At 53.7% G+C, this 27,967-nt stretch overlaps 1 protein-coding gene across 1 annotated transcript in view; it reads left to right on the top strand.

The window, feature by feature from the left end:
• Positions 1 to 27,967, top strand: part of PLXNA1 (plexin A1) — a 241,253-nt gene that overhangs the window by 162,851 nt on the left and 50,435 nt on the right. Inside the window, exons 10-20 of the mRNA XM_077821410.1 lie at positions 3,305 to 3,401; positions 3,754 to 3,944; positions 15,316 to 15,467; positions 16,549 to 16,669; positions 17,373 to 17,509; positions 18,479 to 18,646; positions 20,095 to 20,188; positions 21,096 to 21,335; positions 22,269 to 22,412; positions 25,501 to 25,735; positions 27,775 to 27,917. Of these exons, the coding sequence (XP_077677536.1) occupies positions 3,305 to 3,401; positions 3,754 to 3,944; positions 15,316 to 15,467; positions 16,549 to 16,669; positions 17,373 to 17,509; positions 18,479 to 18,646; positions 20,095 to 20,188; positions 21,096 to 21,335; positions 22,269 to 22,412; positions 25,501 to 25,735; positions 27,775 to 27,917 (1,722 nt within the window). The remainder of the gene's footprint in view (positions 1 to 3,304; positions 3,402 to 3,753; positions 3,945 to 15,315; positions 15,468 to 16,548; positions 16,670 to 17,372; positions 17,510 to 18,478; positions 18,647 to 20,094; positions 20,189 to 21,095; positions 21,336 to 22,268; positions 22,413 to 25,500; positions 25,736 to 27,774; positions 27,918 to 27,967) is intronic.

Here is a 27,967-nt window from a genome sequence, read left to right as displayed (position 1 = left end):
GCTCTGGTGAAGACTGTCCTATAGATTTGTTTTATGAGTTAGTGCAAGTGTTGAAGCTGCAGATAACAGGGTCCATCCCGATGCTTTCCAGAGAGAGACACATCGACTCTCTGTGCTCCTGGGTTTGGCCTGCCCTAGTCCCTAATGCATGCTTGCCCACATCACAGGGATGGTTTTGAGTCCGGATTGCGGTGGTTGTTAGAGCAGCGAGAGGCCCAGGCCTGCAATAGCAGGGAGAGGGGACTGCAGGTTAGGAGCGAAGCGTGGCCGCAGAGGTGGGAGGACCAGGAGATCCGAATGGCCGTGGGTGCTGAGAGGCAGCATGATGGAACATTGGCAGAGCGGTGAGGAGGTCGGGACTGGAATAGAAGTGGGTGTCTTTGCTTAGGATTGAGGGACGCTGGCAGAGCCACAGGGAATGGGAAGTTGTCCAGTCGGTGCTAGGAGTCTGACTGTGATGAGAAATTCCCCCAGATCTGTGCGGTTGTGGATTAGCCTCCCCTCCCACCATCACTGTGCCTCAGTTCTGCACCTGTGAGATGGGGCTAGTAGTCCTGTCCTGCAGCTCCTTCCACAGCAGCAAGGAGAGGCGTATGGAAGTGTCCCTGAGGGAGAAGAAGCTGTGATAGGGCACAGTGCCATTGAAAGCAGCTCCCATCCCTGGGGCAAGGGTGGGGCATGCCATGGATAGGTGGCTAATGGTTGTGCTACTCCTCAGCGGGGAGGTGCTAGGGAAGGGCAGTGTTAGTAGGGAATGGGTCTCGCCACGTGCCCACGTCAAGCAAACCCTGTACAGCATGGCCCCTCCAGAATTGGCTCTGGCTGCAAGGTGCCTATGAGCTCAGTGTCCCCAGGCGGCTCTCATGCTCCCCCACCTCCTGTCCACTCACCCCCGCAGGATCCTCAGGAATCCTAGTCCTGTGGTCCCTTAGCATGTAGCAAAGCACCCAGCGTCGCCCCAGCCCCTCTTCTAGCTGCTGGGGACGGAGGTGTACTGGGGGTTATTTGTTTATTGCTCCCTGGCATGGACAGTTTCCGGCTGGCTGTGGGATCTCTTTGGTTAATGGGGCTTGTTGCCTGTTTGAAACCCTTGGTTTGTATGACATTTCTTTCTCTGCTAGTTGAGGTCTTTGGGTGGGAGCACACTCTGTCCGTCAGCCGCCAGTCGCTGTGGCACAAAGGCACCCGTGGTGCCAGACCCATCCCTGCTGGCAGGGATCGTCTGAGCCAAGTCTCTTTCCTTCTCCGTGCTCCCACTAAGGAAGTTAAACGGGGAGATTTCTGGGCCTCTCTTTATCTATCAGGGCACGTCTGGCTTCCCTTCCCCTCGCTGATGAAGGAGCTCTGCTTTCATAGAATCATAGAATATCAGGGTTGGAAGGGACCCCTGAAGGTCATCTAGTCCAACCCCCTGCTCGAAGCAGGACCAATTCCCAGTTAAATCATCCCAGCCAGGGCTTTGTCAAGCCTGACCTTAAAAACCTCTAAGGAAGGAGATTCTACCACCTCCCTAGGTAACGCATTCCAGTGTTTCACCACCCTCTTAGTGAAAAAGTTTTTCCTAATATCCAATCTAAACCTCCCCCACTGCAACTTGAGACCATTACTCCTCGTTCTGTCATCTGCTACCATTGAGAACAGTCTAGAGCCATCCTCTTTGGAACCCCCTTTCAGGTAGTTGAAAGCAGCTATCAAATCCCCCCTCATTCTTCTCTTCTGCAGGCTAAACAATCCCAGCTCCCTCAGCCTCTCCTCATAAGTCATGTGTTCTAGACCTCAAATCATCTTTGTTGCCCTTCGCTGGACTCTCTCCAATTTATCCACATCCTTCTTGTAGTGTGGGGCCCAAAACTGGACACAGTACTCCAGATGAGGCCTCACCAATGTCGAATAGAGGGGAACGATCACGTCCCTCGATCTGCTCGCTATGCCCCTACTTATACATCCCAAAATGCCATTGGCCTTCTTGGCAACAAGGGCACACTGCTGACTCATATCCAGCTTCTCGTCCACTGTCACCCCTAGGTCCTTTTCCGCAGAACTGCTGCCTAGCCATTCGGTCCCTAGTCTGTAGCGGTGCATTGGATTCTTCCATCCTAAGTGCAGGACCCTGCACTTATCCTTATTGAACCTCATCAGATTTCTTTTGGCCCAATCCTCCAATTTGTCTAGGTCCTTCAGTATCCTATCCCTCCCCTCCAGCGTATCTACCACTCCACCCAGTTTAGTATCATCCGCAAATTTGCTGAGAGTGCAATCCACACCATCCTCCAGATCATTTATGAAGATATTGAACAAAACCGGCCCCAGGACCGACCCTTGGGGCACTCCACTTGATACCGGCTGCCAACTAGACATGGAGCCATTGATCACTACCCGTTGAGCCCGACAATCTAGCCAGCTTTCTACCCACCTTATAGTGCATTCATCCAGCCCATACTTCCTTAACTTGCTGACAAGAATACTGTGGGAGACCGTGTCAAAAGCTTTGCTAAAGTCAAGAAACAATACATCCACTGCTTTCCCTTCATCCACAGAACCAGTAATCTCATCATAAAAGGCGATTAGATTAGTCAGGCATGAACTTCCCTTGGTGAATCCATGCTGGCTGTTCCTGATCACTTTCCTCTCATGCAAGTACTTCAAGATTGATTCTTTGAGGACCTGCTCCATGATTTTTCCAGGGACTGAGGTGAGGCTGACTGGCCTGTAGTTCCCAGGATCCTCCTTCTTCCCTTTTTTAAAGATTGGCACTACATTAGCCTTTTTCCAGTCATCCGGGACTTCCCCGGTTCACCACGCGTTTTCAAAGATAATGGCCAATGGCTCTGCAATCACAGCTGCCAATTCCTTCAGCACTCTCGGATGCAACTCATCCAGCCCCATGGACTTGTGCACGTCCAGCTTTTCTAAATAGTCCCTAACCACCTCTATCTCCACAGAGGGCTGGCCATCTCTTCCCCATTTTGTGATGCCCAGCACAGCAGTCTGGGAGCTGACCTTGTTAGTGAAAACAGAGGCAAAAAAAGCATTGAGTACATTAGCTTTTTCCACATCCTCTGTCACTAGGTTGCCTCCCTCATTCAGTAGGGGGCCCACACCTTCCTTGGCTTTCTTCTTGTTGCCAACATACCTGAAAAAACCCTTCTTGTTACTCTTGACATCTCTCGCTAGCTGCAGCTCCAGGTGCGATTTGGCCCTCCTGATTTCATTCCTACATGCCCGAGCAATATTTTTATACTCTTCCCTGGTCATATGTCCAACCTTCCACTTCTTGTAAGCTTTCTTGTGTCTCCCCTTGCAGTATTTCTATGAAGGGAATGACATCAGCGACCTGCCCGTGAACCTGTCCGTGGTGTGGAATGGAAACTTCGTCATCGACAACCCCCAGAACATCCAGGGTAAGCAGGTGGCATGATCTGTCTGCACAGTCCGCTCGCAAGCCTCCCACCCATCAGCCTCCACCTGGGGCTTGATTAGAGCCAGTACCTTAAAGGGGAAGCTCTTCATACCCATAGCCAGCCAGTCCCTTAAGAAAGATGCATTTGTTCCAGAAGCATGTCCTCTGCGGAGCACCACACTCCAGGCCATGTGGTCAGCACAGATCCCAAGGTGTTAGCTGTTCCCAGATATTTGGCTGGCCCATGCAAAATAAGCCAGTGGGTCTCTGCCCGGTTCCTTGTGGGCAGGTGCCCTCATCATAAAAAACACCAATGCGTGGATGACCTGACACTCCTCTGCCTTCCCTTGCAGCTCACCTGTACAAGTGCTCGGCCTTGCGTGAAAGCTGTGGCCTCTGCCTCAAGGCAGATCCGCGCTTTGAGTGTGGCTGGTGCGTGACGGAGAAGAGGTGCACCCTGCGGCAGCATTGCCCAGCCTACGAGAGCAGTTGGATGCACGCCAGCAACGGCAACAGCCGCTGTACAGACCCCAAGATCATCAAGGTATGTCTGGGATGGGGGGAAGACGGGCCTGTGTATGTGCACACGAGCTGAATGCAGTGCTGGAGAATACGCTGCAGGGGGCAGTTCAGCACTGGCCATGGCTGTGGTGGACTAGCATATTGAGTGCCTTTGGTGTGCATGGGCCTGTACAGATAATTATGGAGCCCAGCTTCCTCCCCTGAAGAGTTTAGAGTCTAAAGGAGATGGGTAGCATACAGGAACATGGCTGAGCAGGCAACACGGAGCTGGCAGCTCTCGGGCAGGGAAGATCTCCCAGGGAGCAGTTGTTCAGACACCAGGGTTTAATGTTCTCCCACCAGGTACAAGAGCAGAGAGTGTCGGAGTGGAGACTGGGGTTGAAGGGGGGTTTGGAGGGGGAGGCTGCGAGGAAGAGGGCGGATGTACCATTTCAACGGGTGGCTTGAGGTATGGGGTAGAGTGTGAGAAGGAGGCAAAGGGAGTGTCAAGGAGACCAGAGCTGACAGAGTGCAGGGCAGGGAACATGAGGAGGGTGGCACAAAGGCAGAGTCCCTCTCTAGTTAGTTATATGCACTTACATATCTATTGTATCGCTCTCTCTCCTGCTTGGGTCTGGTGAGCACGTTCCCCTGGCTCACTGCCTGCTCTGGGGATGTTTTGCCCTTGGCCATGCAGAATTCCCAGCAACACTAGTTGCTCTCCTGAGTGGGATCTCTCCGGTTCTCTCACGTCACTCTGTTCTGACACATTAAGCCTGGATTCCCTGTCTCACCTGTTGCTGCTGATCCCTTGACACCCATGGGGCTCAGGGCCAGCCTTCCCATGCAATGGGGGTGGGGAAGTCACATCTTTCTGTACAGAGGGGGAAGTTCACTTTAGTGGATTAGCGCAAGGGGCTGGGAGCCAGGACTCTGGGATTCTGTTCCTGGCTCCGGCACTAACTTGTGTGTGACCTTGGGCAAAGTCACGCCCTGGCTCTGTGCCCTAGTTCCCCCGCTCTGTAAAATGGTAATAATGATTCCGCATAGTTAGTTAGTGAATTCTGGCCACGTGCTTTGAGATCCTCAGATGGCAGGCTCTTAGCCCTGGGCTGCACTTGAAATGAAGGTCGACATAGCTGTGTGGCTTCAGGGTGTGAAAAAGCCACTGAGTGATGCTGTCCTTACCCCCGAGGCAGAGAAAGGTGGGTCAGTGGACGAATGCTCCTGTTGATGTAGCTACTGTTGCTTGGGGAGGTGGTGTTCCTACAGCGACGGAAAACCCCCTTCCGTTGGTGCAGGCGGTGCTACGTTCCAGCGTGCTGCTGGCACGTAGCTATGCCACTATGGTCCCGGTAGTGTAGATGTGGCCTTGGTATCATGGGTTGTTTGTTTATTATTCCCTCTCCCCGGTTTTGCAGACTAATAGCCTCTCTCTCTGTGCTTTCACGCTCAGAGGCTCCAACCTTCCTCACGTATTCCTAGGTTTTCTTGGATCCTGGTGTGGAATCCCAGGCAAGCCGTGGGTCTGGGTTCTTTCCCCTCTCTTCCCTGCCCCCCGGACAGTGGTAGTTCATCATCTCTGGTCTGTGACAGCTTTTATGACCTTCAGTTAATAAGATTGTGTATATTAATGTTAACATGTCTGTTGGGCCAGGCTCCAAGTGCATTAAGAGGGATTGGTGGGTAATTCTATTTGATGTGTTCTATTTACCCACGGATTCCGGGCCAGGCAGGCCTTGACTGTGTTAATTACCGGAGTCTCAGCACAGTATCTAATCTATTTGGGTTCAGTGTCCTATCAGATGAAGGCTGGAAATGAGAGTTGTGTCTCTCCTGTTCCCCAAAGTCACTCAGCTCGGGCTGGTTATTGGCACTGAGGTGACTATTGCACTGGCCCTGCTGAGAAGTGTAATTCTATTGCAGGCACATGCCTGCCATTCACAGCAGTGGGTGGGAACCCTGCCCCGACAATGCCTGCTTGCCACCCATCCATTGAGATTTTGTTTCAAATTAATGATAAAAAATACTAGTGATTAAGAGCATTGAGCCATCCTATAGCAGAGATGGGCTGAGCTGCAGAGCCTAAGAGACATTCTGCTCTGGGAGCTGGATTGGCCCATCACCTTCCACCCAGGGCCTGCAGCTGCAAGAACTTTATGGAAGGGGGTAAGGACCGTTATCCCTCATTTACAGAGGAGGAAACTGAGGCACAGAAAAGGGAAGTGACAAGGTCCTGCAGTGAGTCAGCTATGGAATTGGCAGAAGGGCTTCTAAGGCCATCCTCAATTCTAACCACTAGACACACTGTTCCAGACTGCTTGCATGACCCACAAAAGGGTCCATATGACTCCCGTGTTCTAGGTATAGGAGTGTTTTCCTATCACCCCTTGTTGCCAAAGTTTAAATCACATAGGAACTGCCATGCTGGCTCTGAGCCGGGGGCCATCTGGTCCAGTGTCCTGTCTCCAGCAGTGCCCAGCACCATGCTTCAGAGGAAGGTGCAAGAAACTTCCTGGCCTCCAACAATGAGAGATTGGCTTAAACCCTGAAGCATGAGGTTTAATGGCTTTTCCAAAATGTCTGCTAGCATTAAAGCAGTTATAAGAACATAAGAACGGCCATACTGGGTCAGACCAAAGATCCATGTAGCCCAGTATCCTGTCTTCCGACAGTGGTCAATGCCAGGTGCCACAGAGGGAATGAACAGAACAGGTAATCATCAGGCGATCCATCCCCTGTCGCCCGTTGCCAGTTTCTGGCAAACGGAGGCTAGGGACATCATCCCTGTCCATCCTGGCTAATAGCCATTGATGGACCTATCCTCCATGAACTTATCTAGTTATTTTTTGAACCATGGTATAGACTTGGCATTCACAACATCCTCTGGCAAGGAGTTTCACAGATTGACTGTGTGTTGTGTGAAGAAATACTTCCTTTTGTTTGTTTTAAACCTGCTGCCTATTAATTTCATTTGGTGACCCCTAGTTCTTGTGTTATGAGAAAGTGTTAATAGTACTTCCTTATTTACTTTCTCCACACCAGTCATAATTTTATAGACCTTAATCATATCCCCCCTTTGTTGTCTCTTTTCCAAGCTGAAAAGTCCCAGTCTTGTTAGTCTCTCCTCATATAGAAGCGGATAGTAATCTCCCCAGTGAGACCTCCTGCGATGTCATGTTTGTAGAAACCAGTGGCCCTTCCAGTAAATAACCCCTTTGTTCTTCAAGGACCTGCCAGGGGAGAGACATAGACAACCCCCCCCCCGAGAAATCCCACAATCCCATGGGCAAGTTTAGTCCCTTCCTCACAGCTGTTCTCTCCTGGTGACGGAAGGGGACTCAGAGGATTTAGTCAAGTAGTTTCTGCCCAAATCATCAGGGCTTTTAAAAAAAGAATTTTATACAATGTAATGTGACTAGAAAGATTTGTATGATCAATAAACATCAATGAAATCTTGCTTAGGGGATGGGGAGAGCAGGGTCTGCTATCTGAGGCATTGGATAGTCCAACCTTACAGCCTTCGGCTAGAACCTAAGATCCACACAGTGGAACTGGCTAAAAACAGAGTGATCCTGTTTAGACAGCGGGGACCAAATTCATCAAGTGCCGAAGCAGGCGCATTTCCTGTTGAAGTCATCGGGAGATGCACCTGCTTGCATTAGGGCTGGGTTTGGCCTACAAAAGGTAACGGGCCCACTTAGCTTCACTGCCTCAGGCTGGGCAGGATGAGCAGGAAGGAAAAACAATGTAAAGGCTATGAAGTCTGTGATCGACTCATTTTTAATGATCTGGGGGGCAGGGAGTGGAGTGATAGAAGAAGGAGCATTTCTGGGCATTGGGTGTTGAAACATGCCTTGCTCCCTGTCACCTCCCACACTCTACCTGCCTCATCAGCTAAAACAAACACACTGTGTAAATCCTGGCCTGGAAATGCACCTCCTCATCCGTCCAGCAGGAGTTCTCTTCCCGCCAGCTCAAGCTAATGTGCTGAGAGCTCTCCAGTTGAGCCCCTTTTCTGGGGTGTGGCAGCCAGGGAGGATCCCAGCGTAGCCCTCTAGGGACGGGCACTTCAAAGGCCTGGCAGCTCTGTTCTAAGGTGACCTGGTAACTGATGCTTCTAGAATCACACAAGGCCAGGCTGATGCTGAGACGCCCACGCATGAGAACTCAGATGTCACAGGACTGGGAGTCATATTGGCTTTGCTGGCGAGCCATTTGGCCTTCATTTTCAAAAGTGGCCCCTGCATCTGCATGCCCAGCTCGAGACAACTAGAGCCTGATTTTCAGGAAGAGGTGTGTTCCTGTCACTCCGGTTGAAGTCAGTCGGAGCAGCAGGTGCACACAACACCTGCAAATTAAGCCCAAGTTGTCCCATGTTGGGGCCCCAATAACTCAGGCACCCAGAATTAGCAGACCCTTCTGAAAATGTTCTGAGACCATGGTGTGCCTCAGTTTCCCCATGTGTAAAATGCAGCTACTGATAGTGACCTGCTTCTAAGGGGGTTAGGAAGCTTTGTTACTGTCTTTAAATGGTGGTGAGCTCCTTGGATTAGTAGGTGCTGGAAGGGCCAACGTGTTGATTATGTACTAGTAGCTAAAAGTCCTGCTGTCACATGGACGTAATTCATAGTCACGTGTGTAAGAAAGCCCAAAGTGGCTGAGAACTTAAAAACTGGATGGCAGCAAACCATGCATCCCAGTGATGATTGAACCTGGGGATATTCTAAACAAAAAGAGCTCTCAACCATTCTTGTAGCTGTATCCATCGCGTCATACTGACTCAACAGAGATTTTAGGTTTCAGAGTGAGACACACAGCGAGTTCCTGGAATTGTGGTATGTAGATTACTATTTGCCTGGGAGTCACTTTAGGGCTGAAATAACCCCAGTTCTGCTCTCCTCATGGTATGTCTGCCATCCAGGAGACCAGCTGTCACCTTATTTTGAGCTATCTGAAGCCAGTTCTGCATATGAAGAGATGCCTGTCCTGATCTCATGTGACCTCACATGGGCCCGATCCTGCTGCCGCTAAGTGAGTGGCCAAGTTCCCATTGGCTTCATTGTTGCCCCATCTCTCAGCCCCCCAGCATGAAACCAGTCATAGAATCATAGAATATCAGGGTTGGAAGGGACCCCTGAAGGTCATCTAGTCCAACCCCCTGCTCGAAGCAGGACCAATTCCCAGTTAAATCATCCCAGCCAGGGCTTTGTCAAGCCTGACCTTAAAAACCTCTAAGGAAGGAGATTCTACCACCTCCCTAGGTAACGCATTCCAGTGTTTCACCACCCTCTTAGTGAAAAAGTTTTTCCTAATATCCAATCTAAACCTCCCCCACTGCAACTTGAGACCATTACTCCTCGTTCTGTCATCTGCTACCATTGAGAACAGTCTAGAGCCATCCTCTTTGGAACCCCCTTTCAGGTAGTTGAAAGCAGCTATCAAATCCCCCCTCATTCTTCTCTTCTGCAGGCTAAACAATCCCAGCTCCCTCAGCCTCTCCTCATAAGTCATGTGTTCTAGACCCCTAATCATTTTTGTTGCCCTTCGCTGGACTCTCTCCAATTTATCCACATCCTTCTTGTAGTGTGGGGCCCAAAACTGGACACAGTACTCCAGATGAGGCCTCACCAATGTCGAATAGAGGGGAACGATCACGTCCCTTGATCTGCTCGCTATGCCCCTACTTATACATCCCAAAATGCCATTGGCCTTCTTGGCAACAAGGGCACGCTGCTGACTCATATCCAGCTTCTCGTCCACTGTCACCCCTAGGTCCTTTTCCGCAGAACTGCTGCCTAGCCATTCGGTCCCTAGTCTGTAGCGGTGCATTGGATTCTTCCATCCTAAGTGCAGGACCCTGCACTTATCCTTATTGAACCTCATCAGATTTCTTTTGGCCCAATCCTCCAATTTGTCTAGGTCCTTCTGTATCCTATCCCTCCCCTCCAGCATATTTACCACTCCTCCCAGTTTAGTATCATCCGCAAATTTGCTGAGAGTGCAATCCACACCATCCTCCAGATCATTTATGAAGATATTGAACAAAACCGGCCCCAGTCACGCACCTGTGCAAACCTTCTCCCATCTCCTCTGCAAGCCCCACTCTGCGAGCAGTGCCCCGAGTTCATAGCATCAGGCTGTGTGGCTGGTACGCAGCCCTGGGCATCCCGGATGCGATGGGGTTGGGTGACCCTGCTTCTGATGTATCCCCAGCCAGGCGGAGAGGAGTGGTGGCTGGGGTCAGTGAAAGTTTGCTTGTTGAATTCAGTCCAGATGAGCGGAGGGAGTAAGCGGCACACGGGACAGGGGGAGCCTGTGAGATGGGAGGGGGCAGGGTGTGCTTAGGCACGGCATTACTGGGTGACACGCACCGTGTTAGTGAAAAAATAATGGGGGTGGCCTCACTCACTCACCCCATTGGCTCCAGAGCACCAGAATGCCGGGTGCATGACGGCTATGCCCACAGACTCCTGTGGCACTGTCCATCTCAGGAGCCCTGCGTGCTTAGCAAGCATGAATGGATTCAGCCTGTCAGCCCCCTTAAGTTGGGTCTGTATCGTTCTCCTTGTATTACAGATGGGGAAACTGAGGCACAGAGAGAGGCAGTGTCTTGCCCAGGGTCAGACAGTGAATCAGTGGCAGAGCTGGGATAGAACTAGCTCTCCTGACTCCGCTTCCGGTGCCAACACCATTAGACACTCAGTCTCCTTGTGGGGTCTGTGTGTGTGGAGTGGGGACACTGGAGCTTGATGTCCTTGCTTCACACCTCCGGGTGCCATGTAGTTCAGATCTCCATGGAAGTCGCAAACCCAAGTGAGTTTGATGTCTCCTTCACCAGTGGGCATCAATCTATGCACAGTGCAAAGTACCCCGTGCTTCTGTCACGCTTAGCAACCCCTGTTGCAGAGAGGTTCCGGGTTAAGTAGCAGTAGATGCAGCCGGTCAGGATGAAGGGATGTTGACAGAGATGTGCTGAGCGGGGCAGGGATCTGGGGTAGCGGGGATTGTTGTGAGTCAGAGTGAGGTGCATTGGCAGAGTGGTGGGTGGGCCCCAGGGTCTGCTGGGGTAACAGGGGGTGCTGCAGGTCAGGATAGAGTGACACGCTGAGAAGGGAATGGGAGCCAGGAGTGAAATACTAGGAGCGCTGCAGGTGAGAAGTGAGGTGCCTTGGCAGAGATATGTTAGGAAAAAGCTTGCCCATCACTTGCCGTGTCAGCCTGTCATTTCATGAGCCCTAATTTTGCCTAAAATTGCAAAGGGGGACGGCCCTGTGAGTTCAGAGAGGTCAAGGAATAAATTTGCCAAGTGTCTGGAAGGTGAAACGCTGCAGGGTCATAAACCTGAAAGTGCTTTTCAAGCCACGAGGGCTGTTTGCGTTAAATGGCAGCCAACCCAGCTGCTACTGCTTGCACTTCTGCCATCGGCCAAGACTCTGTGTGCCGGAAGTGGGCTCTCCCTGGCCTGTTCTGCCTGGTGGGAGCAGCAATCGTGCAGGCCAGTGGATTGTCGCTTTCTCTGCTTCCCTCTCGCAAGAGTGGAATGTGCTGCTACAGCTTCTAGAACAGCCTGGATTCCTGACTGAGCTGGAGCTCCCAAGGGATGGGCTTGTAACAAGGCCTCCTCGCCCTCAGGCCAAGCTAGTCACAGGTGGGGCTGCGCACTGACAGGCTGCTGGGGTGTTGGCTCAGCTGGGTAGGTGGAAGAGATGGGGATGTTCTGTATGGGAAACCCAGCTGTGGCTAACAGGGATCCCCTTGTCAAACATCTTTTGTGCAGATGACTCCACTGTGCAAATCCAGAGGAAGAACCCATGTGCCGGTGCTGTTCTGGGAAGCTTTAAAAATACCCCGCCCTAGACTAGAACTCCTCTCAGGGGCAGAGGGGTAACCGGTGAAGCCAGGATTCTCAAAAGGAGTCTGCACCTGCAGCTGGGGCCAGAGATCCCAAAGAGCTCAGCTCCCGTTTGGTACTTAAATAAGGGGCTTTGGAAAAACTGGCTCCAACTGGGCATGCTGAGCATGTTGAAATCTGGCCCTTAACATTCCCCTTCGTGTTGCCCAGCCCTCTGCTGAGGAGGGGGCTCACTGCACCCATAGGCTGGCTGTTCTCTAAACATGGGCCCTGACTTTGGGGGGTTTCCTCAGGGACTGAGTGTCTGACTGAGGAATTTGGGCTTCTGCCTTTCACGCTGAATGCATCAGACGTGGCATGTGCTGGCTACAAGCTGCATCCAATTAGCTGCCGCTGTCTGGTCCTGATATCAGTCTCTCTGTCCCTAAATCATTAAAAATAAATTAAGAAATTGCCACTCTAGTTTTAGGTCCTGCATAAATAAATCAATCAGCAATCATCATCTGCCCTTGCAGCGTATGCTCATCTTTGTTCGGGCCTGTGGTTAGAGGGGGGGATCACTGGTGATTGTTTGGTTGTGTTCAGCCGCTGCGCTTATTGTAGGTCCTACAGTTATACAAAGGTGTGGGTGCTGCACAGTGACGGTGGAGCGTGCCTGTGCGCAGAAATGCTGCAATTATTTAACACAGACCTCCCCCACAATATAAAGCAGAGCTAGAATCGAGCGTCTTCGGGGACTGGGAGCGCAGTTAGGAGAGCCCCCATGCTGCACTCAGTGACTCCTGCGCTGAGAGGACATCCAGCCTGAGGAAGATGCAAGCAGCTGTCCGGGGATGAGAGCATGGGGCAGAGGGATCCCAGAGGGGACATCTCTCTGTGTCTGGTATTGGGGGACAAAGTCATTATGTAGCAACGCTGCATCGCAATGTCTGGCCCCGTGTGGTCACGTACTGTTGTTTTGTGCTGACACAGCATTGTGATGGGAAGAGGTGAGGGGATGCTGTACTGCTGCAGCCAGCATAGCCTGGGCAGCCTCTCCCCAGGGGCAGCTGTCTCCTAGATGAGAGATGGTGACCCTGACACTGGATGTGAGTGATTCTGTGCTCCCAGCATCTCTGCAAACAGATCCTCTTTCTCTAGCCTGACGAGCAGGGGCCTTCCAAGCTGGCATGCACATAAGTGCTTAGTACAAGAGGGGACCCAGTACGGAACTGAGCTGGGCTGTCCCCTTAGGAATGATTTACCAGCCAGCAGGCCTGCCCTGCACCCTGTTCTCTGCCACTGGCAGCCCCTGCGCCCGCTCTGGCTGGCAGGTCCGAGGAGCAAGCACTCATCTTGCGCTCAGAGGAGCCAGTTGCTGGTTTATGTAAAAGGACCCTGTGAAACCAATTAGCAGAAGAGCAATGTTGTTTGTCACGGCTGGAGCCGGGGTGGGTGGGGACTTGGGGGTGGGAAGTTTGGGAGAGCAGCTCTCACTCCCATGTGTCTTGTTTAGCTGTGACCTACCCGCGCAGCAGTGCGAGCGGTGTCATCTCTTTCCCGGGGTTGTTGCTCCCCCCCTGCACGGTCCTTGTCAGTTTCACCGCATAGGAGGAGGAATCTAACACGCTGGGGCAGCTTTTAACACTAATTTAAAAATGCCGAACAAACAGTCGTTTCTCGCCAACCACCCCAGCAGAGCCTAATTTAGGGGAGAACAAATCTGATCGCCTGCTGCAGCTGCCTTAATGAGTCCTGATCCAGGACTTTAGCAGAGGGGTGGATTGAATTTAGGCAAACAACAAAACCCCAAAGCCCAAATTGGTTTTACTGTTGTATAAATTCCGGCTCATGGCGTGTGATTGCCCTGAGCCTGCTGTGAGTTAACGTGCGGCGTGGCCTGTGAGTCAGAGTGCAGGAATGGGAGCTGGGACTCCTGGGTTTTGCCACCAGCTCTACCACTGACCTGAAGCAAGCCTGTGCCCCGGTGGGGGGTGATTAGTTAGGACTTGTTCTGAACAGCATCATTAGTTGTACACGGAGATGTTTACAGAGCACTTTGAAGATGAGATGCACTGTGCAAATGCTAGGTGATGATAAGTAACCCTACAGTGGCCATTGCTGTGGCGAGGAACTAGATTGCCTTACTGAAGTTGCTCCTAGATTGGTACAGTTCCTCACGGCTGGGATGCATTGAGGCAGGGCTGGCTACTGCTTGGTTCTCTTCCTTCCCTGTGCTCCTCTCTGCTCTGGTCTCTGGCTGGGGAGAAGTTGTGTCTAGCAAATGGATGCCCACCGCTGGGAGAGGGATATCCCCAGCTGATAAAGCATCCAAGACCCAAGGTTACAGCAGGCCAGGTTTGCCATGAATGCAGATAGCCTAGGCCAGCTTGGCTTTGCAGCAGTCCCATAGGGAGCTGGTATGGGCTTTGGGGCGAGGCGGGAGGAAAGGGCCAGCCATGACTTAGATCAGGAAATTCACTGAAAGGAAGGCGCTGGCTCCGGCACTGAGGCCTTCTCCATAGCAACCTGGGGCTGTCAAGGACAGCGCCACGATCTCTCCCAGCGCTCCCCGCTGTGGTGTGGGAAGGTCAAATGCGTGCTCTTGGGTCAAGGTGCTGTCCCTGTATTAACGCGCCAGCTCGCTCCCCACTGGCACCACTCTAATAGTCCACTGCCCATGGGCATTGCCGGGGCAGCCTCCTCCTGCCTCCCGTTCCCCAGGCTCCGTGTTGCCAATGACCCAGCCCCTGGCATGGGAGCACAGTGCTCTCCCATTAATTCTGGTTAGTGCCTGCAGGTGTGTGCTGAGCGCTGGGGCCAGTGAAATCTGGTGTAAAATTGCCCATAATTACCTTGTTAGCAGCAGTGGCGGGCCTGCGCCTCTTTGCTCATCCGTCATCGTGCCGGCTTTTGTCAGGCCACACCTGTCTGCTTTATTGGGAATCATCCTGCTAAATGAGGCGCGTCTCAAAGTTGGGACCTCCCTTCTCTCCCCAGCTGGCACCAGCTCAGGCTTTGTTTGTTGAGAGGGGTGGCAGTGGGGAAGGGGTTAGCGTCCATCGCCTTTGGGGCAGCAGCCTCCCTGCAGGGCTTCTGTTGACCTTGCCAGGGCAGCAGGAGTATAGTGGAGCTGGTCCTCTGGCCGGGTGTGGTCCTGATTCCAGAGAGTTCGTGATCTGCGTGAAGGCCAGGCAGGCCTACCTCTTCCATGGCTGTCCCTGTGGCTGGGCCTGTGCTTATGCATCAGCAGGCACTTGTGGGCGTGTGCAGAGTTCCTGTGAGTTAGAGGGGGTGGTTCAGTGCCTTGAAAGACCCAGATTCCTTGGAGCCACACATTCAGATCCCAGCAGGGTGGACTCCACTGCTCCACCACCTGAGGCAGATAACCGAAGTGCCAGGCAGCTTACCGTCTGTGGGGCTTTCGGGGGAGCCCAGGCCTGTTCTGCTCTGTGTGGGCAGTAAGAATCCCTGGGCCCTTATCATAGCCCAAAGTGTTTGCCCGCGTACCCTTGGCCAGAGTGCTCTCTCCCTGTCCTCTTGCTGCCTCCAAGTCAAGCTTTGCTTTGCTCTCTCTCAGCTGTCACCTGAGACGGGCCCCAGGCAGGGAGGGACCCGTCTGACCATCACCGGAGAGAACCTAGGCCTGAAGTTTGAGGATGTGCGCTTGGGAGTGCGGGTCGGCAAAGTGATGTGCATCCCCATCGAGAGCGAGTACATCAGCGCTGAGCAGTAAGTGCCCAACTGGCAGGGGGCGGTCAGATACGCTGGTCTGGTAGCCAGAGATGGCGCCCCACATCCCCACTCCAGGTTGGAGGGGTTCACGTGTTCTGAGTGGGAGCGCTCACCCTCGCTGCTGTGAGCTGGTGTTAACACTGGGGCACTGAGCTGGAGCAGAGAGGGGCAAAGCCCATGCACAGCCAGTGCAGAGAGATGGCAGCTGCAAACCCACCCAGCCTGCAGGCCACGCTGGCCAGTTCTAGACTGGTCCTAGTGTCCCCTGCTGCCTTCCTCATCTAGAGCTGTGATCTCGATCAGCGGAGAGCTGTCGACCCCACTCTGACACCCGCTGCTGTCTGAGCACGTCCAGCCGCGCAGTTGGCTGGGAGCAGGGCTGGAAAGGGCAGTTAAGTAGCGAGGTTGAGCATTAGCTCTCCCTGATAACTGGTTCACCACCACAGCAAGTCATCAGAGAAACGGGCCTGCCTGTGTCCTGGGGCATCTAAACCCTGACACAGTCTCTTGGTGAGAACAGCTCTTCTGGTCCCATGAGCCCCCAGGCCTGTCCCTGGGCTGGGTGGCAGTGAAGGGCTAACCTGAACAGTCGGAGAGAGCCAGCGGGCGGCTCTGCTTGCTGTGGACAGAGGCGACGAGGGGACACGGGCTCTCTGGGGAAGATCTCCACATGTCCTTGTGCTCACATGGAGCTCCTTGGCAGCCAGGAGGTCTACTCCATTGACAGCTGATCAGTGCTGGACTGTCCCCTTCCCTTCCCCTCCAAGCACATACTGCTGGGAGCCGTAACTTCCTGCTTCTCCATGGACTGAATCGTGTGAATCATAACAGCCTATCAGAATACAGGACCAAGTGGCAAGGAAAGAGCTGCGCAAAATTAGTCATGGCCCTCTAGTCAAGCTAGACTAGTCTAGTCTAGTCTAGTCTAGCTACCATGGCAGCTGCTCTTCCAGGAGACATGCACGCCCAGCCAGCCCTCGGCTCCCCAACCCCTCTGCTCCAGGGCATCCATGTGTAGCTCTGCGGAGCAGCCCCACCATGGGAAATGCGCTAAGACCTCCTTTCCTGCTTCCCCTAGAATTGTGTGTGAGATCGGAGACGCCAGCCCAGGCCGAGCGCACGATGCCCGTGTGGAGGTGTGCATCAGGGACTGCTCCCCCAGCTACAGGGCCACATCCCCCAAAAGCTTCACGTTTGTGGTAAGGTTATACAGTATTATCCACCACTCTCTCCTTCTGGCTGCCAGCATGTCTGCCTCCCCTTGCCCTGTAGTTACCAATGCCCCTCCCTCCCAGGGGCACCAGAGCCCATAGAAGTAAATCTCTGGGGAGTGGGGAGGAGGGGTGGACATGGGGGAATTATGTAATCATCTTCCCAGTTTGAAGCCTGCAGTGAGCCCACCTTGGTTTACAACCTTGTCAGTTCTCCCAAGCTAAGTAGGGATGGGCTGGCTCTGGACTTGGGTGGGAGACCTAGGAAGACCCAGACACTCCGGGAAGCAGAGCCGGTAATTCCAGACACAATGCGTCTTGCTCTGAGTTGACACTTTGCTGCTTGGAAGCACCGTTTTTCAGCTGGAAAGAAAAAACAGGTTCCTGTCTGCTGGTCACTCTAGATCCCAGGGTGTTCTTGGCAAGAGTTGGGTGTCCTGGTCAAAACTCGGCTACCTGCTCTGCCTCTCTAAAACCTCTGCAGTTTCAGCGGGGTATGGGATCCCTCTAGACACCTGCCCTAAACTTCAGTGCGTTGTTGCTGTCCGACAGCTACTTCCCACCTCCTGCACATCTTGCTCTGATAGCAGCTGCCCCCTTCGCCCTCATCCATTTGTGCAGCTTCTGGCTTTGCACGTTGTCATTTGCTGCTCACGCTTGAATTGCTGGATTTGTTGCTTTCTCTTGACAGACGCCCACTTTCTACCGTGTGACTCCGGCTCGGGGTCCCCTCTCTGGGGGCACCTGGATTAGCATTGAGGGCAACCACCTCAATGCGGGCAGTGATGTCACAGTGACCATCGGGGGACGACAGTGTGTCTTTTCTTGGTAGGGTTCCATGGACAGGGGATCGCTGGGGCGGGCTGGAGAATCAGGTATGATCCCTGGGCTGTGCGGAGAGGATGGGGAGTGGACCCACAGCCATGTCTGGGTTGTAACGAAGTTCTGGAGTGAGGTGCCTTTGCCAGGTTCCTGTAGAATTTCTCCCTTGAAATTCTGGCTTTTCTATTTCCAAGGATCCTGAAAGAGACCAAAGAATGAGGATTTTGTCTCTAAAATCACAAAGCCCTGAGGCATGAAGTGGATAATTTTTAGATTAGGGATGATAATGGAGCGGCTCTTTAAATATTTTCCTGTGGTAATTACTGGTTATCAACCCTAATCGCTGCTGTTTGCAGCAGTCGCGCGTTGGGGAACCGTCGGGAGCTGTGCTGGCTTCTCCTGCTGCCTTTTGTTTTATTTTTCTCTCTGTTAACTGACAATTTCACCAGCACTTCCCCGGGGGAAGGCAGGGAGATGGGTAGAGACAGAGGGCAGTGCCTCGGGAGCTGTTTCCACTGGGCTTGCCCAAGGCTGGTGGGACCAGAAGATGTGTCGGCAGGTTCCAAAGTGCACCCCAGCTGGAGGCTGTGGCTAGAACTGAGGAGGGCTTGCATTGATGAGGCTGTCCTGGACACCCCACAGAGCTCCCTCTCTGATTGCCAGAAACTCCCCAGCCCAGATGTCCCGTGGCTTATGGTGAAGTTGTGTTTTGAACTGACAAGGGGGTGCTCTCCAACACTGTTGTGGCACCTGCACAACTGGGCTGGTGGCTTTCTGTGTCCCGCCTCTATCACTGACTGCTGTACCCACCTCCGGGGTAGGAGGAGGTGGAGGGTGCCCGCGAGGGCTGGTAACCATGAAATAGAGTCTGACGCTCAAGGTGCAGCCCGGGGGGAGATGCTGTCCTGCCCCTCTCATAGCCAGAGATGCTCAGAGCCTCCTCAGTATCTGATGGCTCTTCTGCCTTGTCCCCAGGAGGAACGCCCGGGAGATCCGGTGCCGGACGCCACCAGGCCAGAGCCCTGGTGGGTCACCCATCCTCATCAATATCAACCGGGCTGAGCTGAGCAACCCCGACGTGAAGTACAATTACACAGAGGACCCCACCATCCAGAAGATAGACCCAGAGTGGAGCATCAACAGGTAAATCTGTAGGGGTCAGGGAGCCTCATGCTCACCAGGGTGGACTGAGGGGGAAGGAGGAGTTACCCATGAGCCCTAGCAGGTGTGAGCATATGCTGAGTATACAAGAGAGGTGGGGCCCTAGCACAGCTCTTCTGAGCAGGGATTGTGCCTCTGATATGTCTGTACAGCGCCTCATAGGCCTGGGCTCCCATCCTGACCAGGGCCTCTGGGCGCTGCCGCTATAGGCCATTGGAGGGCTGGATACTGGACACGCTCCAGAGGACTGGGAGGAAAGCAGGAGTAGCCAGGGGTGCCCGGTGTGGTACCTGGTCTCAGCGCACTCCTGGGTTTGCAGCGCTTAGACTGGCAGGGAGCAGAAGAGGAAAGGGCTTTCGTCCTGGCATTTGGCTACAGGGAATAACATGAAAGTATTTCTGAAGGGTTTACATGTGCTGTTAAAAAGCTTGAATTGGCTGGAGCAGAAGGTAAGGACTTGATTAAACTGCACATGCCATCGGCCCTCCTGGAGCCTGGCTGTGAAGTAGGCTCCCCAAAAGGCCTGGGTGGAAGCCCTGCTGCTCTGGGGCATTTCAAGCAAAGACCCAGAGAATGCTCTGTCTGGCCCCCGGAGCATACTTGGGTGGACTCTCCTGGGGCTTTTCCATTTCTGACTCCCACACTCCTCTGGGTCTCACTGGATGGCTAAGGGAGGTTGCCAGTCGGAATGTACCCTGGACGTTCTCAGCTGCTGCCGCTTCGGGGACCTGTGTTGAGATGGGATGGGAGGGTCTCGCTCCTTGGTAGGCAGGTGTACATGTTCCAGAACCCACCCCCAATCGGCACCATGGTGGCAGCCTCAGCAGAGAGGCCAAGGCTTGAGTGTGTCCCTGGAGACTGAACTTCCCACACATCCCAGAGGTCTGTGGCAGAGGGAAGCTTGCCCTATGGCAGCCTGCTGTAGCTGGTTTGTGAGCTTGCAGAGATCTGCAGTCGCCAGGACTGCAAACCCAGGACCTTCCAGCAGCATGAAGCCGATAGGCACAGCAGAAAACTTGCCCAAAGCAGCCAGGCTCTGTGCTGTGCTCTCGGTGCTCCGCTTGCCCGGAGGTGGCAATTGGTAAGTGCTATGGGAGTGGTCCACAGGGGCGATGTTGTTTCAAATGGAAGCCTCTGGCCGATCTGCCGCGGCGGCTGAAGGTGGAAGTCAGCTGGTCCTGCTGCGTGGACAGAAGCCAGCGTGGCGCCATTGGCCCGTGCTGGTGGGTTGTTTGGATGTGTCCAGACTGGAACTGGGAGGGACAACCCCATATTCCAGTTTTACAAGCGAGTCTCTAGGGCTTCATGTTACATACAGGATGGGACAGGTTCCAAGATAAGAAGCGATGGCATGTGCCCACCTTCACCAATGCCTGGGTGCCCTGTGCCAGAGTAGCCTCTCCTAACTCCTTCCTCTCTGCGCCTCCTAGCGGTGGGACGTTGCTGACTGTGACAGGCACCAACCTGGCCACCATCAAAGAGCCCAGGATCCGTGCCAAGTACAGCAGCGCTGAGAGGGAGAACGTAAGTAGATCTCTGGCTGTCTGGGGAGGCCCCATGCCTGGTTGGGGAAGGGAGGGCAAGGAGTCCTATCTCATTGCTTCCATGCAGGACACCAGTGAAAAGCATGTCCTGCCACCTCCCGTGTGTACCTCTGTGACCTTGATGGTCTCAGTCATTAGAAGAGAGACACCAAGCCAGTTGGGTCTCACCTGGGGAGGGCCCAAAACAGGTCTGTCACTGGTGGGGGAGAAGGAGAGGAGTGGGGAACTGGATGCTGTTTTGTGAAAGTGCTTTGGAAGAAGAAATAGTACTGACTCAGGGACAGCAAAGCTCTAGTCCCTGGCAGTCTCTCCTTACATCCACTCTCTGAAAATCAGGCCCCATGCATACAGGGGTCTCCTCACCCCGCACTGAAATGCAGCCACTTCTGGGATGGAACATGAGGTGTTTGCACAGCAACATTACACTACAGTCTAGGACAGGGAGTGGAGAAGAATCCGGTATCCCGCTGGCAGTTCGGGGGGAACTGACAGGCAGTGCCCAAGTGGTGAGGGAAGATATAGGGGCTCCACTTTATATCCCTTTTCCCTTGGGAGCAGTGAGAAGGTGGGATTATGGATGGGGTGTGGCCCAGCACCAGCTGTTGTGCAAAACGCCTCTGGATTTTGACTGGCCACAAGTGCTCAGTACTTTGGTTTTGCATCTCCGTTATAAGGGCTTCCAACAGCACAGCACCTCTTAGGTTCGGGAGTGATTTGGAGGGAAGAGTGCCCCCTTACAGATTCAGCACAACTACTTCTTGCAGGGGGTCTCCCCTCCTGGGACTGACCACTCTTGAGCCAACTTAGCTTGTGAGACCAGACCGTATCACAGCCTGAGATGATGGGAGACTGGTCTGATCAGCCTTGGTGCCTTGTCCCCTCTGTAGAACTGCACCGTCTACAACGACACCACCATACTGTGCTACGCTCCATCCATCGACAACCCGTCCCGGAGCCCCCCCGAGATTGGTGACCGCCCAGATGAGATTGGCTTTGTCATGGATAATGTCCAGGCGCTGCTGATTGTTAATACCACCAACTTCGTCTATTATCCAGACCCCGTCTTCGAGCCCCTCAGCCCCTCTGGCATGCTGGAGCTCAAGCCCAGCTCTCCCCTTATCCTCAAGGTAAGCCCCCCACAGCTCTTCTCCACCATTGCCTGTGCTGCCCTATTGCAGCCCCAGATCTCTGGCTTCCTTTTCCGCCCTGGGCCAGCTGCATTTCCCCACTGCACCTGTACAGCAGGTCAGAGAACTCAAACAGGGATGGGATGGACCAGTTCAGTTCAGAGCTGCTGGCCCGGCAGCTGGTCTCTTGGGGGTTAAATGGATTGTGCCGGCCAGGTAAGTGGGGGAAGGGGGGTATTCCCTGCCCTGCAATGGGAGAGCCATCGAACCCCATTGTGTCCTTACAGACCCTCTGCCTGCAGGACAGGTGGGACTTTCTGGCTCTTGGTAAAGGCCGATGAAGTGGGGTTGTGCGTGCCGGAGGTAGGCAAAGGAGTGTGTTCCATGGAGATGGAAATCAGGGGGTCTCAACCTTTTCCAAACTGCTTCCCTCCCCTCAGCAGTATGGGAAGGGCAGGGTGGTTGGGACCCCTTGGCACCAGGGGGTGGTGCTCCCCAGATTACGAAGCCCTAGTTTAAATATCCCCATGGGGCGAGTGGGTATGTGGCACCTTAGAGCCTTGCAGAAGGGTCGTGGAGTGTTTGAGACGAGGGCACTCCCTGGTTAACCGTGTGTCTCCGTGGGTGGGAGGGGCGTCCCTCCTCTCAGAGCTCAGGGACAAAGTCATCCCTGGGGTAACTGCACTGCACTCAGGGAGCGTGCCCCAGGAGTTTGGCCCATTCTGGGTGCATCTTCTTTGTATTTCCCTGGCTCAGATTCCCACTCCTCCTTCACTTCTTGTTGGACCTTTATCAAGGACTAAGGGGGAGCAGAAGGATCCCTGCAGCCTCCTGCTCTCCCTGGGGTTAGAAGGCTGAGGGAGAGAATTTGCTTGGTGATGGGAGAATCCATCTGCGGGAGAGCTAATGATCTCACTCCTTGTTCCCTTAAAGGGCCGGAACCTGCTCCCGCCGGCTGCTGGTAACTCCCGGCTGAACTACACGGTGCTGATTGGTGACACTCCCTGCACCCTGACGGTCTCCGAGACCCAGCTCTTGTGCGAGTCGCCAAACCTCACGGGACAGCACAAAGTCACGGTAATGCTAACCACCGAGACCGGCCTCTTTGGGCCCTGGCATCCTTGCAGGTGTTGCCAGGACTGCACCATGCCATGCACTGGGCACTTGTTCTTCCCGCTGAACAAGCCTTGTGTGGTGGGGCCCGAGACAAACAGCCTCCAGCTCCACATCAGAGATGGGATGTCGTTTATCAAACCTTGTCGGGTCCCACCTGAGTTCTGAGGCAATGATAGCTGCATTTCCCCACCCCTGCTGGGAGCACGGTCTGTAGCAACAACACCCCAGGGGAGTCCCCCAGGCAGCAGCGTGCACACAGCACCGGGAACCTGCCTTGTGGTGTCCAATCGTAAAAGTACCCCAAGTTACCAAGAAGCACAGCTCTGCCATTGACAGCAAGTGTGTATGTGTTGTGTGTGTGTGTGTAGGGTGGGGCATGGGCTGACATGCTGATCCCCTACCTCCTCCTGCATGGGGCTCTGCTGTACCCCAAACCCCTCTTGCATGGCACCCTGCTGTACCTCAGCCCCAACTCTTTCCTGCATGTGACCTTGCCGTACCCCAACCCCCTCCCCCATAGCACCCTGCCATACCCCAGCCCTCAATCCCCTCCTGCATGGGGCCCTGCTGAATTCCAGCCCTGTCCCCAGGGTCATTCCCCTCTGGCTCAGCCCATGCTGCAATAAGGGACAGAGTAGCCTGTTAAGCTGAGTGCATTGCTGGTGTGCTGTTCCTCTGCGGGCTAGAGCACTGGGCTCTGTAAAGATCCTTGTTTCCTGGGGGCTCCCAAAGCGTCTGGTCTGGCACGGTGCTCACCGATGGTCGCTTTGGGGGCAGCGCAGTCTGACCACACACCATGGTGTGCCCAGCAGTAGCTCACGTTCAGCCTGGGACATTAAGATCCCCTTTTACTGATCAAGGGGGCAGTGGCTGGAGACCGAGGGGGTTAATCCCCTTCTGGCGTACATTGGAGAGCATGCAGGAGCCCTTCCCCTTTCGCCCCCTGCCTGGCGCCAGCTGGCCACTGGTCCCTGTCGGGTAAGAGCTCATCAACACCGGATTATGTGCACATGCAGGGGCTTAGATCTGCTGGGAGGAGCCCCTGGCTGCCTGCCTCCCTATTGCCCAGTCCCCTACCCCCAGTAGTCTGTTCAGAGTGGCTGAGTGCTCCATCCAGCCCTGCCATGAGCGCGCTCCATTGTAACCCACACTCTGGGTGGGCCTGGCTGGACCTGCCGGCTAGGTTCCTTCCCTACTGGCCGCGGGAGACTCGTCTGAGCCATATGGTCAAAGGGTTTCCACCCCCCTCACTTCCCCCAGCCCCTGGGTTAGCTTTAAGTAAGATTCTTTGTCAGGTTGTAGCTCAGCAGCAGCGGCACTCAGGGTCTCAGTGCAGCCTTGTGTATTTGAAAGGGACCCAGAACGGTCCCCCCAGGCTTCTCATCCATCAGGGAACTCACTTTACATCCCATCTGTTACTATAATGTTGTCTGAATGAGACATCAAACTCGCTGCCTGCTCCTCACAGGCGCTGACAACACACCAGCATGTCTTCTGCATCCCATTAAAGCTCTACGTGTGCTCGGACAAGCCCCTCGCACTGTAGCCCCCTGCACCTGCTCTGCGGCCTGGCCCATGGCTTCCTCCAAACCACAGGGTCGCTACCTTCTGGTGTCAATGCCCCTCGGAAGTGAGGGTTCGCTTTCCTCACTGGGCTCAGCCCAGGCTGGCATGATAATGATCTGACCTTCCTATTACACACCTTGGACACTTGCCACTTGTGTGGACACAGAGATCCTGAGGTCTGGGGGTCCCTGCTTTCTGAGAACCCCATTCCAGCATGCACCTCCTCCCCCGTAAGGAAGAGGAAGGGAGGTTCGCCACCCCCCGTTTAAGGAGGGAATCATAGAAATGTAGGCCTGGAATGAACCTCAAGAGGTCATCTAGTCCGGCCTACTGCACTGAGGCAGGACTAAGTAAACCTAGCCCATCCCAACAGGTGTTTGGCCAACCTATTCTGAAAAATCTCCAGTGACAGGGATAGGCTCCTTGGAAGCCTGTTCCAGAGTTTAACTACCCTTAGAGTTAGACGTTTTCCCCCAATATCTAACATAAATCTCCCTGGCTGCAGATTAAGCCCCTTACTTCTTGTCTTACCCTCAGTGGACACAGAGAACAATTGATCACAGTCCTCTGTATAACAGCCTTTGACGGGTGCGGAGGTGGCTATCAGGTCCCCCCTCAGCCTGCCCAGCTTTTTTAACCTTTCCTCACAGGTCAGGTTTTCTAAACCTTTGATCATTTTTTTTGCTCTCCCCTGGACTCTCCAATTTATCCACACCTTTCTTAAAGTGTGGTGTCTGGAAGGACTCCAGCTGAGGCCTCCCCAGGGCCAAGTAGAGTGGGACAATCACCTTCCCCGTCTTACATAAACACTCCAGTTAATTCACCCAGAATGAGATTAGCCTTTTTCACCCCTCCAAGCTTGGTGTCAGCTGCGGATTTTATACGCGTACTCTCTCCTTCATTATCCAAGTCACTAACGAAAATATGGAACAGTCCCGGACCCAGAACAGACTCCTGTCACACTCCACTAGATACCCCGCCCAGTGACAGTGAACCACTGATAACTACTCTGAGTATGGCTTTTCAACCTCCATTGTGCACCCCCCGATAGTCATTTCACCTAGACCACATTTCCCTGGTTGGCTCATGGGGATGTCATGGGGGACTGATGAGCTCCAGTGAGGGTGACAGGCCCTCCCTGCCCCTTGCCAGCTGGCAAAACTCTTCTGATGATAACCTGCCTCAGTTAGGAGAGGCACCTTGACCTGCACCCCCTGAGCTAAACCTGCTTTTGACCTCTTCCCCATGCCAATGGGAAGTCTCCCTGACTCACCCAGCTGCAAAACCCTCCTGTCCCCAGATGCATTATGGGGCATATGAGAGTCGGCCGGGGACCCTGCAGTTCTCTCTTTGTATTTCACCCCCAGCCTGTAGGGTGGCAGGTGGGTGGAAGAAGGGTTCACAGAGCCCTCTCAGCAGGGAGGTGAGCCACTGCCCACCCCTTGGCCCTAATGTGAAGCTCTTTCCCTCCCGTGTGGCTCAGATCAAGGCTGGAGGGTTTGAGTTCTCCCCGGGGACGCTGCAGATCTACTCGGACAGCCTCCTGACACTGCCTGCCATCATCGGGATCGGCGGTGGGGGCGGCCTCCTTCTGCTCATCATCATCATTGTCCTCATCGCCTACAAGCGCAAGTCCCGGGACGCTGACCGCACCCTGAAACGCCTGCAGCTGCAGATGGACAACCTGGAGTCCCGCGTGGCCTTGGAGTGCAAGGAGGGTGAGTCTGTCTCTGCTTCTCTCCCCACGGCTTCCCAGCTTCAGCCTGTCCCCATCCGTCAACCCCTTCACCTGTCTTGCCAGCTCTGCTGCCTCTGGGTCATTGGTTTCCCCTCTTGTGTTTGCTCCAAGACTCTCTGTTCACACCCTACCGTTTGGTGAAGGAGGTAGCAGTACCATGGACATCCATGATCCCTCAGCCAATACCCCCGAGGTCAGATGTTCAGGGTATTGGTGTCCACGTGTGTGCAGGCAGGCAGGCTCATTTCTACAGAGACTCCCTTGAAAGCCCCCATCCTCTGCAGCATTGTTGGGTCCTTTCCCTGGCTGCATCTGCATTCCCATAGGTTGCTGCATGTGCATTTGCAGGCAGCAGGTCCCTATCCTGAGTGCCACGGCTTGTTCTGGCTCTTGATGTGTCTGCACCTTGTCTGGTCCCATTGTGGGACAAAATTGATCCCAGTGTGGGACAAGGATTCCCCCTGTATATGACACAGGGCTGCTGCATGGTCTCACCACAGTGACAGCACAGTACTTTGCGATGCACCATCCTGGTTTTATTGCACAAGGGTCTTTGCTGAACAAGTATTTCCTATTTGCTCCCTTCTCTTTCATATCCCCCAGTATCTAGCTCTGCAAGCACCATGTCTCGCCTACGGCACATGCTAACTCACCACACCCAGAACAGGCTGATAAATCTGCCCTCTCATCCCAGTACTGGCCTTGTGCTCCTGATCTACAGGGACCTTGCCCTGCTCTAAGCCACCCTTGGGACCGGAGATCCGAGCAGGCGAAGTGACTTGGGGGGGGGGGGGGGGGGCGACTTAACTTAGTTTTAGTAGGATTTATTTTTTCGGTTAAGGATTTTATGTTTTTAAAGTCTAAAAGAGGACAAAAGAGACCAGAGAAACCTGCCTGGAAAGGGCCGTGAGTCTCTCATTATGTGACAGAGGGATGCTGCAAAATTGGACCGGAATGCCTCTTATGATCCTGCCGATAAAACCTAATTGCCCATTATCGCCGCAAGCCAGTGCCTGGGGCCGTGACCCTGCCAACTGCAGCCAGCCCAGAGGCTGGGGGAGAAGTGGGCACCTAAAACGAGATAGTAAAAAAGAAAAAATCCCTAAAAATCCATGTAGATGGCAATAGTGACAGGGAGGGGGGAGGGGATCTCGTCTCCTCTTCCACAGCTGGCAGATAAAAGGATCTGCTTTTAATTAAAAGGCGCAATCTCTTCCCTGCCTTTTCTCTTTTCTAGTCCCTCTAGTTACAGATAAGATAGTGATCCTTTCAAGCTGACGTTTGTTTTTTCTCATCAGGCTGACAAGCCTGCAACCCTCTGCCTAGCTTCCAGCTCCCTTTAAAGTGCTGTTAATTTGATTTCTCTGTGTGTTTTCTCTTTCCCTTATACAGTGGTAGAGATTCCCCCCTTGCCCCCAAAGTCTGCCCCCATGGGTACCATTAAAGGCTCAGGACACCATTTCCTCCCCTCTATCTAGCACGAGTTCAGGCTGTGCCTGTTCTTACCCCAGGGTGCTGGGTCTGTGTTGGGCTTTTCTCTCTAACATTATTTAGGTCAGAGTGAAACGAGAACATTCTTGTGGTTTAAACCTCTCTCTCGCCCAGCATCTCTGCCATGTTGTTCACAGCCGCCTACAAGTTTCTTACGTATGTGCACGTAGCAAGGCGGGTTAGAGCCGAGAGGCTGAGGCTTCAGGACTCCTGGGTTCTATTCCCCACTCTGCTACTGATTTGATGTGTGACCCCGGGGAGGTCACGTCCCCTCTCCATGCTTCCGCTTTGCCATGTGTAAAATGGGGACAATGGTACTGCACCTCCTGACAGGGCATTGTGAGACTGAGCTAACTGATGTCTGAGACCAGTGCTTGGGACAGAGGGCAGCCCCCACTGCTCTAGATTTGTGGGGTTCTTGTATTTTGCTGGTGCCAGTGTGGTGGCTCTAGGGCCCAGCCTGACCTCTCCTGTTGACCTCCTGCAGGCCCATGGTCCCCTAACACAACTCTGCTCTTTCCATCCCAGCTTTTGCCGAACTGCAGACAGACATCCACGAGCTGACGAACGACTTAGATGGGGCTGGCATCCCCTTCCTGGACTATCGCACCTATGCCATGAGGGTCCTCTTCCCCGGGATAGAAGACCATCCTGTGCTGAAGGAGATGGAGGTGTGGTAATGTGTGTATGTGTGTCTGTCTGTCTCTCTGATGCTTCACAC

This window comes from Eretmochelys imbricata, chromosome 7 (assembly GCF_965152235.1).
Source record: "Eretmochelys imbricata isolate rEreImb1 chromosome 7, rEreImb1.hap1, whole genome shotgun sequence".
Taxonomy (NCBI): Eukaryota; Metazoa; Chordata; order Testudines; family Cheloniidae; genus Eretmochelys; species Eretmochelys imbricata.
The sequence above is the reverse complement of the archived record's forward strand: the minus strand, read 5'-3'. Positions and strand labels throughout refer to the sequence as shown.